The sequence below is a fragment of the Falco punctatus genome, assembly GCF_963210335.1.
Source record: "Falco punctatus genome assembly, chromosome: 1".
Taxonomy (NCBI): Eukaryota; Metazoa; Chordata; class Aves; order Falconiformes; family Falconidae; genus Falco; species Falco punctatus.
In genome coordinates, this window is record NC_137580.1 from 94,446,785 (window position 1) to 94,463,347 (window position 16,563).

The window sequence follows — 16,563 nt, forward strand, 5'->3', positions numbered from 1 at the left end:
TACAGGTTGACTTTCAAAGCTCATCCTCTGCTGAGAGCCCTCACCATGGATGGAAGATGCTCAAGGAGGCTACGGGGATTCATGCATCCTGAAGTATCCCACTGCATGCTAGTGCATCACTCCAGGTCCTTGATGCCTCCGATAATGTGTTAAAGGAGGGTTGGTATTTTGCAGGCTCATCCCAGTCTCAGAAATGAGAAGAGGGTGGGATTATTTTTTTTTTGGGGGGGGGAGGGTGGGGTGGGGAATGGACACCAAAACCACACAAAAATTCAAGAAGCACATGAGCAGCCTTCTGGCCATGAATTAACCTCATCTGTTCTAGAAGCTGGCATCTCAGGAGACATTTCTGTCTGCCTCCAGCAGAAACCCTGCCCTTCCTGGCCCCAATTTTTATTTTTGTGTTGTCTGAAGACGAGAAAGAAAATACGAGACTGTGGTCCCCAGAGAGCATCTCTGCTGCCGGCCACCGAGGTTAATGACTTAATCCCCTGTGACTTAAACCATCTGCTCCAGCATTATGCACGTGTCATCCCAGCAATAAGCAGCCAAATTAAAATGCAATCCTGTTTGATAGCTGGTCCTCTCTGAGGAAAGGTGAGAGGCTGTGGGCCCATAGGGAGACTGTCATACCATCGCACTTTCAGGGGGGACTGGAGGGAAGGGAGTAGCTGCAGCTGGGCAGGGGCATGGCCAGATGCAGGAGTGATGCGTCATGTCACCCCTGGGACAACCGGCTCCGCGCCGCAAGGCTCTCTCCAGAAACAGAAATTTCTAACTTTGGATGATTTAAAATATTTCCTTCGATGCTGAGAGCACGATGGACCTCATTAGGCAGTGGAGCAGACTCGGTGGGTTATTGATGACACCCAATTATAGGTGCATAACAGAGTTAATTAGTGCCTGCAGGTGCTCCTGCATCAGCTGGGAGGAACAGGCTCCTCACGACTGCAGCCAGAGCATCGCCACCGACAGAGCTAGCACAGAGCTGCCCCAGCGACCCCCCAGGCACGAGCCCAGGCCAAGCAGGGAGGGAGAATGGAGGAGAACGGATCCATCCCTGCTGCAGCCCTGCTCTGCCCTCCGGCTTTCAGCCCCTGTGCCCCTAAATTGGCCCAAGGGATTGTCCTAATCCCCAGGCAGTTGTAAAGTCCTTCATCAACTCAAGCCTGACACGCATTTGCTGTATCACTGTTTAAGATGATTTCAGCTCCTGTTATCCTTCTCTGTGCTATGAGACAATGACCCAGCCAAAAAAAAAAAAAAAAAAGAAACCAACAAAAAAAACCCCACACGCCAAAGTGTCTGTGTCCTACAATCCTCATCAGCATCCAGATCACACATCCCGCAGGCCTCCATCCACCTCTGGTGCTAAAAATACTCTTTCGCTAGATTAATTTGAGCTGGGTTTGACATGAAGTCTGATTCCACAAACATCTTCTCAACAAGCAGCATCGATCTGTTCCCACCCTGCCCTGGCTGGACAAGGTAAGGGGCCTGTGGGATGGTGAGTACAGGAGAGGGGACACGAGAGGGCAGGAGATGGATGGCACTAAGTCAGGAAGGACTTCAAGGCACGAGGAGGATCATTTGTAGCCAGCACCCAGCTGTAGGCTTCGTGATTGCTCAAGTATTATATCTAAAGCGCAAACACATCCACTTATTAAGATGACCTCAAGTATTTACCACATGTTGCTCCTTTAGAAGGCACTTTCACTTCACAGATATTCCATATATTAACCTAAACCAGGTTCTTTTTTCCCCTCCCTTACAGGAATAGATAATCCCAGAAAATCAGGCTTTCCAGGCACACCTCCCCAGGGCAGCCTGTCCGAGCAAGAGACGCTGTCACAGCCGCTGCATCCCTGCTAGAGGCCAGCCTGGCAAACCCGGATTATTTTATAATAGAAGGAACTATCCTGGATAATGTCCGAGCAGCTCCTGAACAGGCGATTCTGTACGAGACTGATATAGACGCTGTCCCATATTTCTGTAGCTGCACATCCTACAGCTCTTGTTGTGCAAGCCAACAAACACAAAGGAGTTGGCAAGGCTCCTGCTATGCCTACGCGCAGGAGGCAAATCAGCTGTGACTGCACATCCGCCAGCCTTCCCCCCCTCTACTCCGAGTACGGCACCAAGTCCTCTGCTTGGCTTTTTCATGAATGAGGATGAGGAAACCTCCTCCGGCTCGGCTAACGGAGGGAAAAGGGAGAGTTGCTGCAGGTTTGCGAACAGCTGCAGGAATGCACAATGGAAAAAAACCACCAACAAAACAACACAAAAGACAAAAAAAAAAACCAACCCAACTTTCCCCCACTGCTAAAGCCAATTGAAGCATAATCCAAAAAGCATCACGTTTGAGAGTAATTCCTACTGGGCTGCGGATGGGCAAAGCCAGGGAAACACTGCTTGTAGGCACTTTCAGGGAATGAATCACCACCATTCATAGCTACTTTCACCTGGTTTCCACCAGAAAGCTGGGAGAGGGAAGCATGCCACTTTGTCACACGGGGCGACATCAGCCGAGGAGCACCCTGTGCCCATATCCATGGGGCACATGCTGAGCCCGGGCAGCACAAACACCACTGGCCGGCCAATACCTGCCTAAGCTGCTCACAGACCCACTCTTAACAAAGTCTTTCCACAAACGAGGAAATAAACCCACGACTTATGAGGCCACGTGCTGCAGCCACCAAGGGAGACTGCATGCTGCAGCCGGAGCACCCTGTGACCCGCACTGCAAACGCACACTCAATATTTAAGGGTTATTAAGTAGCCGGGTTGATGGATTAAAGCTCGGGCTGTGGCATGAGGCTTTGCGGGCACAGGCAGGAGCTCTCTGCATCTCACTGAGCAGCTGCCCTTCAGGGCCCCACGCCTGTTTGCTGAGCAAAAGTCATCCCTGAGCTATGAGAGGGGCTTTGACGTTCTGCAGGGGAGCAGAGACCCTGGTTCTGCCTGGCTTTGAGTGTATTTCCTGCCAGAAGACAGGGCGGGGGGGGGAGGGGGGGGGGGGGGAGTAGTCAATGCTTAAGCTCAGCAAGAATAAAATGCTCCTCTGTAATGAAAAGGCACGATGCCTGACAAACAGGATTATGGGGATCCCCTCTGGAAAACCATCCCCAGCAGACCAAGTCAATACCTAATGATTAGCAGTATTTCACCTGGCACGTTTGCCCAGGCAGGGCAGAAATGCAGTAAAGGCAGGCACTTCTCACCCTCTGCTCCACGCTGGGTGCATCGGCACCAGGGATGCCCCCAGCACCCCCCATCAATCATGGGTACCCCACTATGGATGCAGCTGGGGCAGTGCCAGCCCCACCCCCAGGAGCTGGTCCCAACGCAGGGCCAGCCCGGGGGCTGGGCATCACTCAGCCCTGTTCAGGAGGGATTAACCACTGGGACACACGGATGGAAGGGGCGATGAACCCATCTGTGTTCTCAAAACAAGACAAAACAACTTTCGGTGAACTGTGGCTTTGCTCGTGCTCATGGCTGCTTGGGTTCTGGACCGGGCAAGCAGCTTTATGAAATGAGATGTTATTAATGATCCCTTCTAGACTGGAAGCAGGGGGGATCAACGAGGCTGTAAATTCTTGGTCCAGAACACAGCGGCACACCAAGCAGCAGCGGCACATGGAGCAGCTCCCTCCCCTGCTCACAGGTTCCTCCTGGCCAAGGACCAACGCCAGCTCAAAAAGATCCCCCGCAGGCTCCCTTTCAGGAGAAACACTGCAGTGCAGTAGCTGCTGGCCAGGAAAGCAGCCAAGCCAGCGCTTTCCCCCGCGGGCACCGGCAAGGCTGGGGGTCCCTCCTGTCCCCGCCAGCACGGCAGTGCCAGTGCCACCACCACCGCCACCTTACCCGATGCGCTCCTGCTCCATCTCCTCCATCTTCTCGGCCCGGGCGATGACTCGGTTGATGATCTCCTTCTCCTCATCCGTCAGCTCCTCGCTCTTGCGCTGCCGCTCGGGCTGGCCGCCCCGTGCTGCCCAGCCGGTGGGGAGCCTGTGGGGAGAGGGTGGCCAAGGGTTCGTCCACAGATCACACGTGTGCATGTGCAACCACACGTGTGTGTGGGCAACCGCCAGGCACCAATTCCCAAGCCAAGGAGGAAGGGGTACGATACCACCCCATCCTCCAAGCTCTCTTCTCACAGGAAGCCTGCAAACCTCCCCCACCCGCTGGGTGCAAGCTCTTTCTTCCATTTGGGGTGGGTGTGTGTCATATGGAAACACTTGTTTCATAGAAAAAACAACTCTGCTTTTCAAAAATATTCTCATTATTTCCATCTTCAGCATCAACAGGCACAGTTAATTTGGCACCCTGCTCTCCACCGTGTAACACAGGCTTTGCCAGCAAGCTGTGGTACCGGGGCTGTGGCCACAGGAATGGGGGTTTTTTTGGGTACATTTTAGCAAACATGGGAGTTTTTCCTCTCCTAACATCATTTCCAAAGATCCTTTCACACAGTGAGCACAGCCTGGGCATCAGGTAGCTTTAACCTGGTGACACGGTAACGTCTGCCACTCAGCCTTGTAAATTAGCAGGTGGCAGAGGGGCAACGCTAACAAAGGATGCAAAAGGCAAACACTCCTCCCCCCCTCATTTTTCTGCTCATCTAAAGACCTTTCCTGGGTCTTTTCCCCTGGGCTGAGCAGACCTGCACAGTCTTAAACCTTAAGTTCATTAAAACCCTGTGCAACACTTCCCAAACTTAATTACTTTTTTCCTTGCATCCAGAGCAAGGCTTTTCCCGTTCTCTGAAGACTGTCAGAGTAGCAAGTCAAGAGCAATAGGGCAAAAAAAAAAGCATGCGAGATACTTACTGCTCCTTCTCGCTGCTGGGAGGCACAGGGAAAGAGAGGGAACAAGGATTAGGTGAGAGAAGGGATGAGGACAGCTCAGCCCAGGCAGTCAGTGCTCTCCCTGCCTCAGGGACAACTGTCCCCAATGGCATGTCCCTCTCCATGGACGCCTGGCACTCCTCCAAGGCAGCGTGGAGCATCGAGCTCCAAACACGAACTTCACCCAGCCCCTGCATCGCCCAGGCACCCAAAACAAGCAGCCACCCACGGGTGCTGCCACCACCCAGCCAGCCGGGATCTGCCGTGTGGTGGGATGCAGCACAGCGCCGTGTCAGAGGGTGTCAGGGCAGATGGACAGGGTTCCTCGGTGGCACTGGGGTGCGTGCGCACCCATGGGTCTGTCCCTACCACCTTCTCAAGTGGCAACAGGACAACACAACCACATTCAACCGGCACAAACCCAGTTCCCAATGTCCCCAGAGGAAGAACCGGGGTGGCTGCACCCGCATCACCTCCCAGCCCCAGTGGCTCTTATTCCTCCCACAGCCCCCAGCCGCCTCCTCTCACCTGGCCCGGAGGGACATGGTCCTGTCACTGGGGCACATCCACCGGTCAGAGCTGCCACCCACCACCGCGTCAGTCATCACTGGCTGCTGAGGGGACGGGGGGACACACGAGTGCAGGCACACTGGTGCTCCGCCGACAGGCGCTGACTCGGCACACAGGGGATGTCAATCACTTTGCTCCGCTGCCAGATCACAGTGATGCTGATGGAGATAACCCAGTGCTTTCAGTCAGGCTGGAAGGAAGATTAAAAAAAAAAAAAAAAAAAACACAAGCAAAAAAACCCAAAAATCATACCAGGCAGGGCGTCATTTTTGGCATTAAGAGGAGTGGGAGCCGGGAGAGGAACAGGAATGTCACTTCATTCTGTCTTGATATTGCACACAAGACACAGGAGCCTACAACCACCGCCCTCCCAGGAGGGCAATGCAGCCGCACTCGGCGTGGATGTAATTAATGAGATACCCGACCTCACATTAATTATGAGGCTTCAGAGCTAGGAGGGAAGAGGAAGTTTCCATTTCAGAGAAAGATCTACAAACTAGGAAACTTCCTCCCCATAACCCAGCATGTCTCACTATCCTCCCCCCAAACCACATTTCCTCTGGAACAAAACTCCTCTATTTTCATTTTTGTTTAATAAAGTTTTTGCAAAATGAAACTGGGAGAGGCATTGAAGGACGACGTAACAGGAGCCGAACACAATACTCTGTCTACCCATCTACAAAAGATTAATCAAGAAACGGACCTCTTCAGACCTTTCTTCTTTCAGCAAAACAGACTGCTTTTATTAAAAAACAAACTGATGTAAAATTCAGAGCCTGAGTGCTAGTTTATTCCCATTTTCTGGAGGTGTTTTTACCCCACCACCCCTACTCACTGCATGGGGACAGAGACTGGGCAGCAAAGCCCAAGCTGACACCCAGCATCACCCACAACACAGGGATGGATCCAGCCATCCCATCGCCGTTTCTGGAGGAAACCGGTGTTTTTACACAGGGTGAACACCGCAGGCTGAGCAGTGTCCCCAGTCAAGGGCAGGACAGGATCCATCCTCCTATGCAGCCACTCACCCCAGCACCACCTGTGGGGTGCAGGGAGATGCTGCCTCTACACCATGAGTCACTGTCACACCTGGACCACTCTCAGGACGGTCCCCAAGAGCAGAAAGCGCAGCTTGCGGGTCCACAGATGACATTGCCCACAAGATATGACTTGCAAAGGGAGAAGCTCAGGTTGAGCATCCCTTTACAGCCATTAAGGTGAAAATAAAAGAGAAGAGGCAATCCGTCCACAGAGGCTTGGCTTTGCTGCAGCGCTGACTAGAGCACAAGGCATTGAGAAGGATACAGATCACCCCTTCGTTAGAGCCTCCTGCTGATGGGGAAAGTTTTTGTTAGCTCAAATGCTTCCCACACATGGGATTTCCCCCTGCCCATCTTCCCCATGGAGCTGGCGTGGGGTACCCGCTGGGATCCCCCTGCAGCAGCAGCCTCATGCCTGCATCGCTCACAGCACCTGCATTTGAATTGCTTCCTCCTCCTGCAGCAGAACTTAAAAAAAAATAAACCCCACAAAAACCCAAACCCCTCTGCAGAGCCTGGCCCACGGGCAACAAAGCTGCTCCCAGCCCCGGGGCCATTCATCCTCCCAAACCTGCTGCCCTGGGAAGATGCTGCCCCAGATCCCTCCCTGGGTGGAAGGGACCACTCAGCCACCCACATCCCGCTGGATCCCAGCACTGAAGCCAGAGCTGCCAGCAGGTTCCAGTGAATCCAGAGCTCAGCTCAAACCCAGCAAATCCACCTTTACAGGGCACAGAGCAGCTCCAGCTCTCAGCAAAACTCCAACGGGGGCACCGGGGAGTTTATCCTGGGGAGAAGATGGAAAACAGCAGCTTGTAAAACTGCCCCACTGAAATCCCAGACTCCAAGCAATGAAAAAAAAGCATAACTTTCCTAGAAAGTGGGAAAAATATAATTCCCATCCTCCACTATCTTCTCTGCAATATTGCAAGGGTTTCTCCATCATTCTCTGAAGGGTTGGCAGAGGTTTTGAGACTCACCTTTACTTCACTAATAACTTCCAAAAATACATACGTACACACACAAAAAAAAAGTGAAGCACACAGGGTAATTAGTACTCTGCTGGCTCCATACAGCAACTATTCCTGTGCCAAACCAGAGGGCTCTGCTTGACAAGGTCAGTTAAATAAGCAAATTGTTCACTGAAGTCCCCACCATCACCTCCACAATCTGCACTGCAGCACCAAACTCCTGCGGGGGCTGCAGGGTCCGGCTGCGGCTGGGAGCAGGGGGGCTCGCGGGGCTGGGTGCAGATTTCATGGGGTACCCAGGGAGGAGGAGCAGCACCATGCTGCCAGCAGACACTTCTGGGGAGATGCGTGTGGATAAGGGGCTCTCCCAAGGTCACGCAGAGCGGGAGCAGCTGCCCCGGCTCCACAAATAAGGGAAAATCCCTGTTTTTTTCCGGAGCGAAGAGTGTAGGGCGCTCACCAGCACATCAGCCAGCGGGAAGGAAAACTTCCGCCAACTAGAACTTTCTGCTAATAATAGAGAGGCTGCAGGTGTTTCACTTTGTTGCGGATGGAGAAGAGCCCGGGGACAGCTCCTGGAGGAATACACAAGCCTTCCCAAGCCTATAAATAATAGATTTTGAAGATCTACTTTGCGTTTCTTCCAGCAGCTACTCTCGCTTGTCCTAAATGCTTGGTTCTACATTTTTAGTGCACAGTAAAGAACAAAATAACAGCTTACGGTGGCTTTTTCCCCCCACCAAATCCTTGCTCGCAAGCAAAAGGATGTGGCAATCCAAGTCATAATCGATGGGATGCAGCAGCATTTAGTTAATGAAATGGAAATATCCCATCCTAGGAGGATGCCAAGCCCTTCTGAGGCTTGGCTGTGCCCAGAGGGTCGCGTGACCTGCTCCCCCCAGGGCTGCCGCCAGTGGGGATGTGAGGAGCCCTTATCCCCACGCTGTGCCGGCTGCTCGAAGAAGAGGTCGGAAGGAGCGAGGCGGCAGCTCCCACTGGCGTGAACGCGGCGCATCCCAAGCAGAGCCAGGAATAGAAGCAAGGTCTTAATTTCTGGCCTTAAGGAAGAGCCACATGACTCTAATCACACCGCTCCATTACTTCTGTATGACGGAGCTCATGAATTTGATCATGCCTTAATAAAAAAGGGATTGAATGCCTTCCATGAATCACTCTGCCTCTCCCCAAGCCGCCGGCGCTGTCGTCCCGTGCGCAGCCGCCGCTTGCTCCAAGCCGAGAGGTGCCGATTCACAGCCCCATTGCCAGCACCCAAAGTCCAGCAGACGCAGCATCAGGTCCCCCTAACCCTCCAGCAGCCCTGGGCAGGCAGGGAAAGGCAGCAGGAGCCCCATAGCATGAGCCCATCCTGCCCCATGGGCACCAGGAGGAACCCGGAGCCACCACCCACCGGGCAACTGCAAGGAGAGACCATTACAGGGCTACCCAAACACGCTGGTTTAGCCATCTGGAAAGAACATACCAGGGTAGAAAACAGGAAAAAAGTCAGTATTTTAAGACTCCCAGCACAATAATCAGGTTTTTTATGGTGAGCTCAACATCTTACACTTGGCGGTGCCTGCAGAGATCATCTCCGCCAGCAAAGACACTGACACAGGCAACCTATTTCTCCAGCCTTCTCAGCTCTGCAATGCAGCTTTCTTAAATATTGAATAAGTCTGCTGCTCTACACCACCTGCCAGTGCCAATGATGAGGTAATTTTTGCATTGACAAAGCCTAATGCGATTAATCTGGTTTGAAAGAGCAGGTTTTAGAGCCCGACCATTCACTCTGAGAAACACACTTGCAGAGCATTGGCAGCAGCTTGTTATTCACCACCAGTAGCTAGACCCCAAACAAATAACCCAAACTGCTGCTCGGATGCCAAGTGAGAGATTATTTCTGTGTGTCAACACCAAACAGGAGGTTTTGAACTCGAGCAGATCCAAACACCATCCTCCATCAGGCTGATGGAGTTTTCATGCCAGCTGCAAGGCCAGCCTGGCCATGGGAGCTGGCTTACGCTCCGCAGCGGGGCGGTGGAGCTAGGGAGGGAAAAGTAGGGAATGAGCACCCAATTTCCTGACGGGCTTCCCCAGCCCCATGCCCAGGGAGAAGGGGATGCATATTTTTGGGTGACAAGGACCCAGTGGGACCCTCCAGCTGACTGATGGGAAGAGAAAATGCAGGAGGGGGGATGCACCGGCAGCCCCAGGATGGGTACCGTGCCTCCCCACCCAGCATGCACACACATCTCCAAACACCATTTTCAGCTGGAACTCTCTCCCAGCTAGTGGTGACATTTGTCACCACAAGTCCATCAGGGCCAGATCCTGCCCTCCTCCATGGCTCAGCACCAGGGCTGGTGCCTGGCACACAGGAGAGCTGTGCAAACCACAGGATACCCTGAGTCCCCACCGGACACCTGGTACAGACACTGTGCACCCCACGTCTGGCTCTGCCCCAAGCATCTCCCAACATTCTTCTTTCCTTTCCCAGGAAAAAAAAAGAGTTTGCCCAGCACAGGAGCCACATACACACCACAGCATCCCCTATGGTGTACATATGGCTATACGGGCCCCAGAGAGCTGTCCCAGCAGACAGCAGGGTGCTCATTCCCTTCAGGCCAGTCAGGATTTGGTACTACTGGATTTACCTACAGAGGCGGGGGAAGGTGTAAATAGCCCCAAAATATCTGCCGAGGCAGCTGTGTAACGCTGCTGTACAATCAGCGGATCAGAGAGAGGGGCAGGAAGGCAGCCCAGTTTTGCCGGAAGGAGTTTTGGTCCCTCGAATCTCAACATCCCCCAGGCAGCCAACATCCACGCTTTGTCTCATCTCACATGCAAATCATTTTAGAAAGTTCAGGCAAAACTGGGCAAGCCGCTTTACGGATGGTGCTTCAGGAAACAGCCCACATTCAAGATTTTCCTTAAAAAAAAAAAAAAAAAAAAGGCAGAACAGAGGTAGACCTCAGCTGGCAGAAACACACCTACATGTCAAACCGAAGCTGCTTGGCCTGGACCCCCACCCAGACAGCCGGAGAGGGGCTGGGACAGCAGGACAGCCACCCCATGACTCCAGGTGTAGCACGGAGTGACCCACAGCCACGGCAGCACCCACTGCCCATGCTTCCACAGGGACCCACATGTCCCAGCCACCCAGCAATGCTGCTCCGGTGTGAGATGGCATGAGGTGGGATCAGACTCCAGGGTGCAGAGCCCTCCAGCCACGCTGTGGCAACACGAGGGCCAGGGGTCCTGGAATTTCAGCTTTTGGGAAAGACCTGGAACCAACAAAACAAACCCGGGGTCATTGCATCCTTCAGCCCCATGCCAGACCCTTACAGGGAACCGAGCAACCTGCTGGGCCAGCTTGGCACAAGTGGGTTAATTAAGGCTAAATATGGCCCCACAGGTCACCGATGGTGAAGACCACAGTCCACAGGTGGCAGCGATCCACAGATCTGAGGCATACAAGAAACCCAAAGCAATGAAAGTCCTGGCCATCCTCTGCTGCCCCGATCCCAGCGGCTGCCCCTGGGAGCCCACCCGGCAGCACCCTGCCCGCAGCACCCATCCACCCAGCCCCATGACACACCAGGACGGGACCAGTGTGGCATGGCACGGCACGCTGCTCAGTGGCACAGGACATCCCCCCCACGCAGCACAGGAGCCCACGGGGCTCTCCCAGCTCCAACACCCTCCAGTTAAACCAGGGCTGGGAGCCCTCCCAACTGCCGATGCCTTTGGTTTGGCCGATGCCTCTGCCGCCTTTAAATTCACAGAAGGTGCCAAGAGATTCCTTTTTTCCCCTCCCCCTTAATTCCCAGCTCCCTGTCATCATCCAGACAAAGATCCATCCCAAGGCAGCTGAGCAGCAGCGCACAGTCAATTTTATTTAAGCAGCACATTGACATTTCCTCCAGCAGCTCCTTCACAAACTAAACACTGTTATGATGCTGTCACAAGGATTTACTCCCGTTGATTAATTGTGGGAAAGACAATGGGAGGGGGGGTGAGAATCACTTCTAGATTTCTATGACTTACCCGTGGCTGCAGGAGCTGGGGGTCTCCGGCCAGGCAATGTCCAAGCGCACCCCAAGCCTACTCGATGCTATGAAATGCAGCGATGGCAATGCTGGCAATGCCATCGCTCCTCTCGCCGCTGCAGAGCTGCTCCGAAGGCTGCTTAGCAACAGATTGCTGCACCGCTCCAGCACACCGATCCGGGATTCATGGCCAGAGCCACCAGGATGACCCAGCCCCACCAGGGATGCTGGCACAGGGACCCCCCACAACTACCCCACAACAGCGGCAACAGCTGAAGGAAGTTTAGCGATGTGAAAAGGCTGGGAAGTACCTGCCAGCTGGCTGACACACAGCGTACTCGGAGGCAGCAGGTCCTGCTCAGTGCTGGGGGTGGTTTCCCAAAGGCAGCGACAGTCCCCACAAGATGCCCCAGCAGCGGTCAAGGACCACAGCATCGCACTGCAGGAGTGATAGCTGGGGGTGGGCACGTGCCCCATCCCCAGAACACAACCCTGGGTGGAGGATGCTCAGGGCTGCCAACCTGCCCTCCTTAGGGGTAGCAGGGATGCTCAGCCAGGGTCAGAGGAGCCACAGAGAGCCAGGCACCCTACAACAGACCTATGCGGAGGGGGTCCCCCTCAGCACCACAACCTGACCCTCCCCAACAGCCACAGAGAGCCCAGGCACCAGCAGAGAGGAGCATGCAGCCACCCAGCTCAGCATCTGCACCACCCAGAGAGATGCTGGGCTCCCAGCTTCCCCAGTCGCTACATGCGGCTCCTTCCTCTCCTCATACACCTCCACTAAGCATCTGGTCCCACACAGCCAGACCTGCCCCCCACCACTGAGGCACTGGACCAAAACAGGAGAGCCTATACCCACCTCCGGGTGCTGGAGGAGAGCGATGCTGCTCAGACCCATGCAGGTACAGACAGGGATGGAGGCAGGGCATCTTCTGGCATGTGAATGTTATAAACCATCAGGTCATTAGCCCCAGCCACTCCCCATCTCCGGCTTAATGAGGATGGGGAAATTAATCAGGCTGGCCTTGGGGGCACTGCCTTGGGGAGCAGAGCACAGCCCTTGAGTGCTCTGGGACCACCTGGAACGATTTATCACCAGTTATCAGTAACTGGCAATGACTGCAGTGACATCGTCACCTGTCTGCAGGCAGGAGGAGGGCACCGGGCCGGGGGCCACCAGTGGCACAGAGGTTCACTGCTGCCAGCACAGCCCCCGGTACCTGCAGCAGACACAGGGGACCATCTCATTCTCAGGTCCCAAAGAAAAGTCCCTCAAAACTTAAGCACAAAAAGAGACTCTGGAGCTGCAAGTCCCCTCACCCTTTCTCAGCAGTTTTTCTTCCCTTGCCCCTTCCAAAATCAGGGAACACTTAATATCCGCACACACACACCCATGGAGGTGCAGCGGAGTCCCGTAATGGGCTTCTGGGTTCTACCCTCACCACAAAGGGTGCTCCACACAAAAAATATGTGCTTTTGCCCCCATTCAGCATGCTTTTTGTCTCTCCTCAGGAGCCAGGGCAGTGCAAAAGGAAGACTGCAAAGGAGGAAAAAGCAAATCAGCAAGCTGGAGACAGTGCCAAGCAAGGATTTGCACCCAGATGGGTTGCTCCTAACAGGACTGGTGGGGCCGATGCAGGAGGTCTTAGCTGGAAGCCCACCCCACAGGCCACACGCACAGGTGATGCCAAACATCTCCCACCGCATCGCCTGGATACAGCACAGCTCTGCCGGGGGCGGCTGGCGCTCGCCCAGTGGCGGGGCTGCTGCGGACAAGCATTGCCCACCCAACGCTACTTTCCTGGGGGATGCCAGAGCAATCCCCAACTTAGCATGTGGGGCTCAGACCCACGGCTCCACGTACCCCAGGCTGATCCCCATGGAAGAGCTGAACACAGATCCCCTGAGTCAGTCCCTACAGCAAAAGCAAGCAGCTCGCTAAAACCCTACCAGATGAATGATGCATCATCAAATAAAGCCCAGTATCACAACATTAACAATATTTATTTTCAGGCTAAGCTGCAGCCTGGGCTTTTGATACCAGTAATTAAAGCAAATGGTTCATCTGTTATCATCTTTGCATCCCTGGAGCCAACTGTCCGTGTTTTGAAGCCCTGTATTATCTTTTTTTTATTATTATTATTATTGCAGCCTCCCGGGAAGCAGGGATCAGACTGATCCGCACACACTTTTTAGATCCCAGGAGCGGTGTAGCATGGACCAAGCCCAAAGCAGAGCCACGTCCAGGGCAGCCACCTCGCTCCGAGCTTTATAGCGGCGAAACGAAGAAGTGTTAATTGCTCAGAGACAAATTGCCGCTCCAGTTTATATCTGAAACCAGAATTAACGGAAAGACACCAGCAAAAAAGATAATCAGGTCCCTGCTCTGAGACAACCTGTCCTGGGAGCAGCGGCGTGAGGCAGCCTCAGCCTATTTTCCGAGGCGGCTGGGTTTGCCTCCAGGAGGTTTTGGGCCATGAGTCCAAATGGCTTTTCATGCCTTTTGCAACACTTTTGTCTGTGTTGGGAAAGGAGCAGAGAAGGCACTCGCCAAGGCCCTTGAGCCAGCCCTGAGCGGGGCAGCGATGCCCTCTCGCAGCCCTAACGGGGAGCAGAGGACCCGGAGCCCCCCCGCAGCGTATCCTCGGGGCCAGGATGCTCTCTGCATCCCACCGCTGCTCCTGCCCAGGGAAGGGGCTCGGCTCCTGCTGCCGCCGCAGCTCCCGCTCTTCCCGCTCCGGGACCAGGGACAAAAGCCCATTTCGGGGGCTTCAAACCACCCCCCAAATGCCCCAACGTGCTCCAAAGTTGCCCGCCCCCGGCAAAGTCCAAAAGCACCCCCCCAGCGCGACCCCCCGCCTGCAGCGGCGCGCCGGAGGGAGCTGCCAGCTGCGGCCGCTGCCCACGGGAGGGGCGGCCGCGGGGGGGGGGGGGCACCCACCGCCCGCACAGCCCCGGAGCGCCGCCAGCAACTTTCCCCGGCCGGCGAGCGGGGAAGCCGAGCGCCCCCGGTCCCGCAGCCCGAGAACCCCCCAGGGCCGCCCCCCGCCCGGGGCAGAGGAGCAGCCAGCCCCCCGCCCCGCTCCCACGCGTGGCTCCAGCGCTGGGGGGGCCCCGCCAGCCCCTTACCTGGGCCGGGGTCCCGCCGGGCCGGGAGCCGCTGGGCGCTCCCCCCCGCACAGGGCTGGGCGCAGCGCGGCTCCGGCGGCAGCACTGCGGAGCGGGGAGGGGGGGGAGGGGAGGGGAGGGGGCAGGGCCGGCCCCGCGGCACCGCCCGCCCCGGGGAGCCGCCCCCGCCCCGCGCCCGGCCCCTTCGCAAAGCGCGGCGGTCCCCGGCCCCCCAGCCCCCTGCTGGGGGGAGCAGCAGCGGCACCCCCTCGCTGCCCGTCCCCTCCTCTTATCCCATCCCCATCCCTCCCCTCTCCCTTCTTCCTCCACCCCAGCTCTCTCTCATCCCCATCTCCATCCCCATCCCAATCCCTCTCCCACCCCCAACCCAATCCCTTCTCCCACCACATCCCCATCCCCATCTCCCTTTCCATCCCCTCTCCCATCCCCATCTCCATCCCCTCTCCCATCCCCATCCCCGTCCCCTCTCCCATCCCCATCTCCATCCCCATATCCAGCCCCTCTCCAATCCCCATGTCCAGCCCCTCTCTTGTCTCCCATCCTCATCTCCATCCCCTCTCCCATCTCCATCCTCATCTCCATCCCATGCCATCCCCATCCCCTCTCTCATCTCCATCCCCATAACCATCCCCTCTCCCATCCCCATGTCCAGCCCCTCTCTCGTCTCCCATCCCCATCTCCATCCCTATCTCCATCCCCCCTCCCATCCCATCTCCATCCCCTTTCCCATCTCTCATCCCCATTTCCATCCCCTCTCCCATCCACCCCATCTCTCCCCACCGCTGGGGGACACAGCACTTTTTGCCCGCCCCCCCCATACACACATTCCCTGGCACTGGCCTTTGGGCATCTCCCCGTGCCCTGGCCGCAGCCCCCCAGCTGCCTGTACTGGCATCTCCCCACTCACATGTGGGGGCCCAAAGTGGGGCAGACTCTTCCCTCACACAGCACCTGCAGTATCACCCAAAAGCTGTAGGAGCTGCCTGCCCACCCAGGCTCCCCTGACTGGGGTTTTGGCCCCCGCACTCAGGTTTAAGCGGCACAGGGGATCCCACACTCCTTGCCCAGATTAACCCTAAAGACCCACCGCAGCCCCACAGAGAAGCGGGGAACTCGCTGCCTCTGGCCAGGCTCTGCGGTGACTTCAGCACTGCTTGGACCTTCAGGAGAGCACTGATCCTACCTGCTGGGACAGTTACTGCAGGGAACAGGGGTAATCTCTGATGGAACAGGTGATTTATTGCACAGAAGGAACTCTGTTCCTGAGCTGAAGCACCCGTGGCTTCATAAGCTGCAAGGGGCAACAGCCTGAACCCACCCCCCAGCACCATGCTGCACCCCCAGCCCAAGAGCCCTGACCTCCTTCCCCCTGCAGCAGGGACCACATGGAGGTGGGGGGGGCTCAGCTCACAGCCAGGAGATAGAGCTGGGCTGGGACGGAGCCCAGCTTGCAAATGTGCTTTTGTACCCAGGTCATCAGCTCCAGCAGCCTCTTTTTATCCGCTCTTGGTATTCCAGTGGGGAACCATAGCACCTTTGGGCTTTTGTGACTTTCCAGAAGTTCTCCTGCCAGTTGCTCCTGCATCATCTCTCACCAGGCGAAGCGAGGTGGATGGATCATCTGCCAGCAGGAGGGGATGGAAATCAGAGCTGGCCTGACACTTTGGCATCAGCAGCCAAAGAGGGAAAATTAATAAAAAAGCTTGATAAAAGGATGCTGTGAGATGAAGCTGAGGGGGGTGAGACATGGCTCTGGGCTGCCCCTGCAAGCAGGAGGCTGACAGGGCTTTGAGCTACGCTAAGCCACGGCCAAGGATGCCATGCCTGAGTCGGGGCGGGGGGGGGGAAGAAAGTTTCTCATTCCTATAGCTGGATGTCACTTATATAAAAGATTTTTAACCAGTTGCAAGTAAGCTTTTCATGAAAATCCTTTTTTTTTTTTTTAAAGAAA

The 16,563-nt window shown here is 55.5% G+C and overlaps 1 protein-coding gene across 6 annotated transcripts in view; it reads right to left on the minus strand.

Annotated features, from left to right (window-relative positions):
- The window catches only part of RPH3A (rabphilin 3A), a 33,987-nt gene extending 18,968 nt beyond the window's left edge, over positions 1 to 15,019 (minus strand). For 2 of the 6 annotated variants that reach the window (XM_080373513.1, XM_080373508.1), the window contains exons 1-4: positions 14,613 to 15,019; positions 5,379 to 5,610; positions 4,833 to 4,847; positions 3,868 to 4,011 (exon numbers count right to left, since the gene is read on the minus strand). In XM_080373513.1, coding sequence (XP_080229639.1) covers positions 3,868 to 4,011; positions 4,833 to 4,847; positions 5,379 to 5,455 — 236 coding nt within the window. In that variant the 5' untranslated portion in view covers positions 5,456 to 5,610; positions 14,613 to 15,019. The other 4 variants (XM_080373510.1, XM_080373509.1, XM_080373511.1 and 1 more) reach the window with 4 other exon arrangements.
- Positions 15,020 to 16,563: the final 1,544 nt, after the last annotated feature.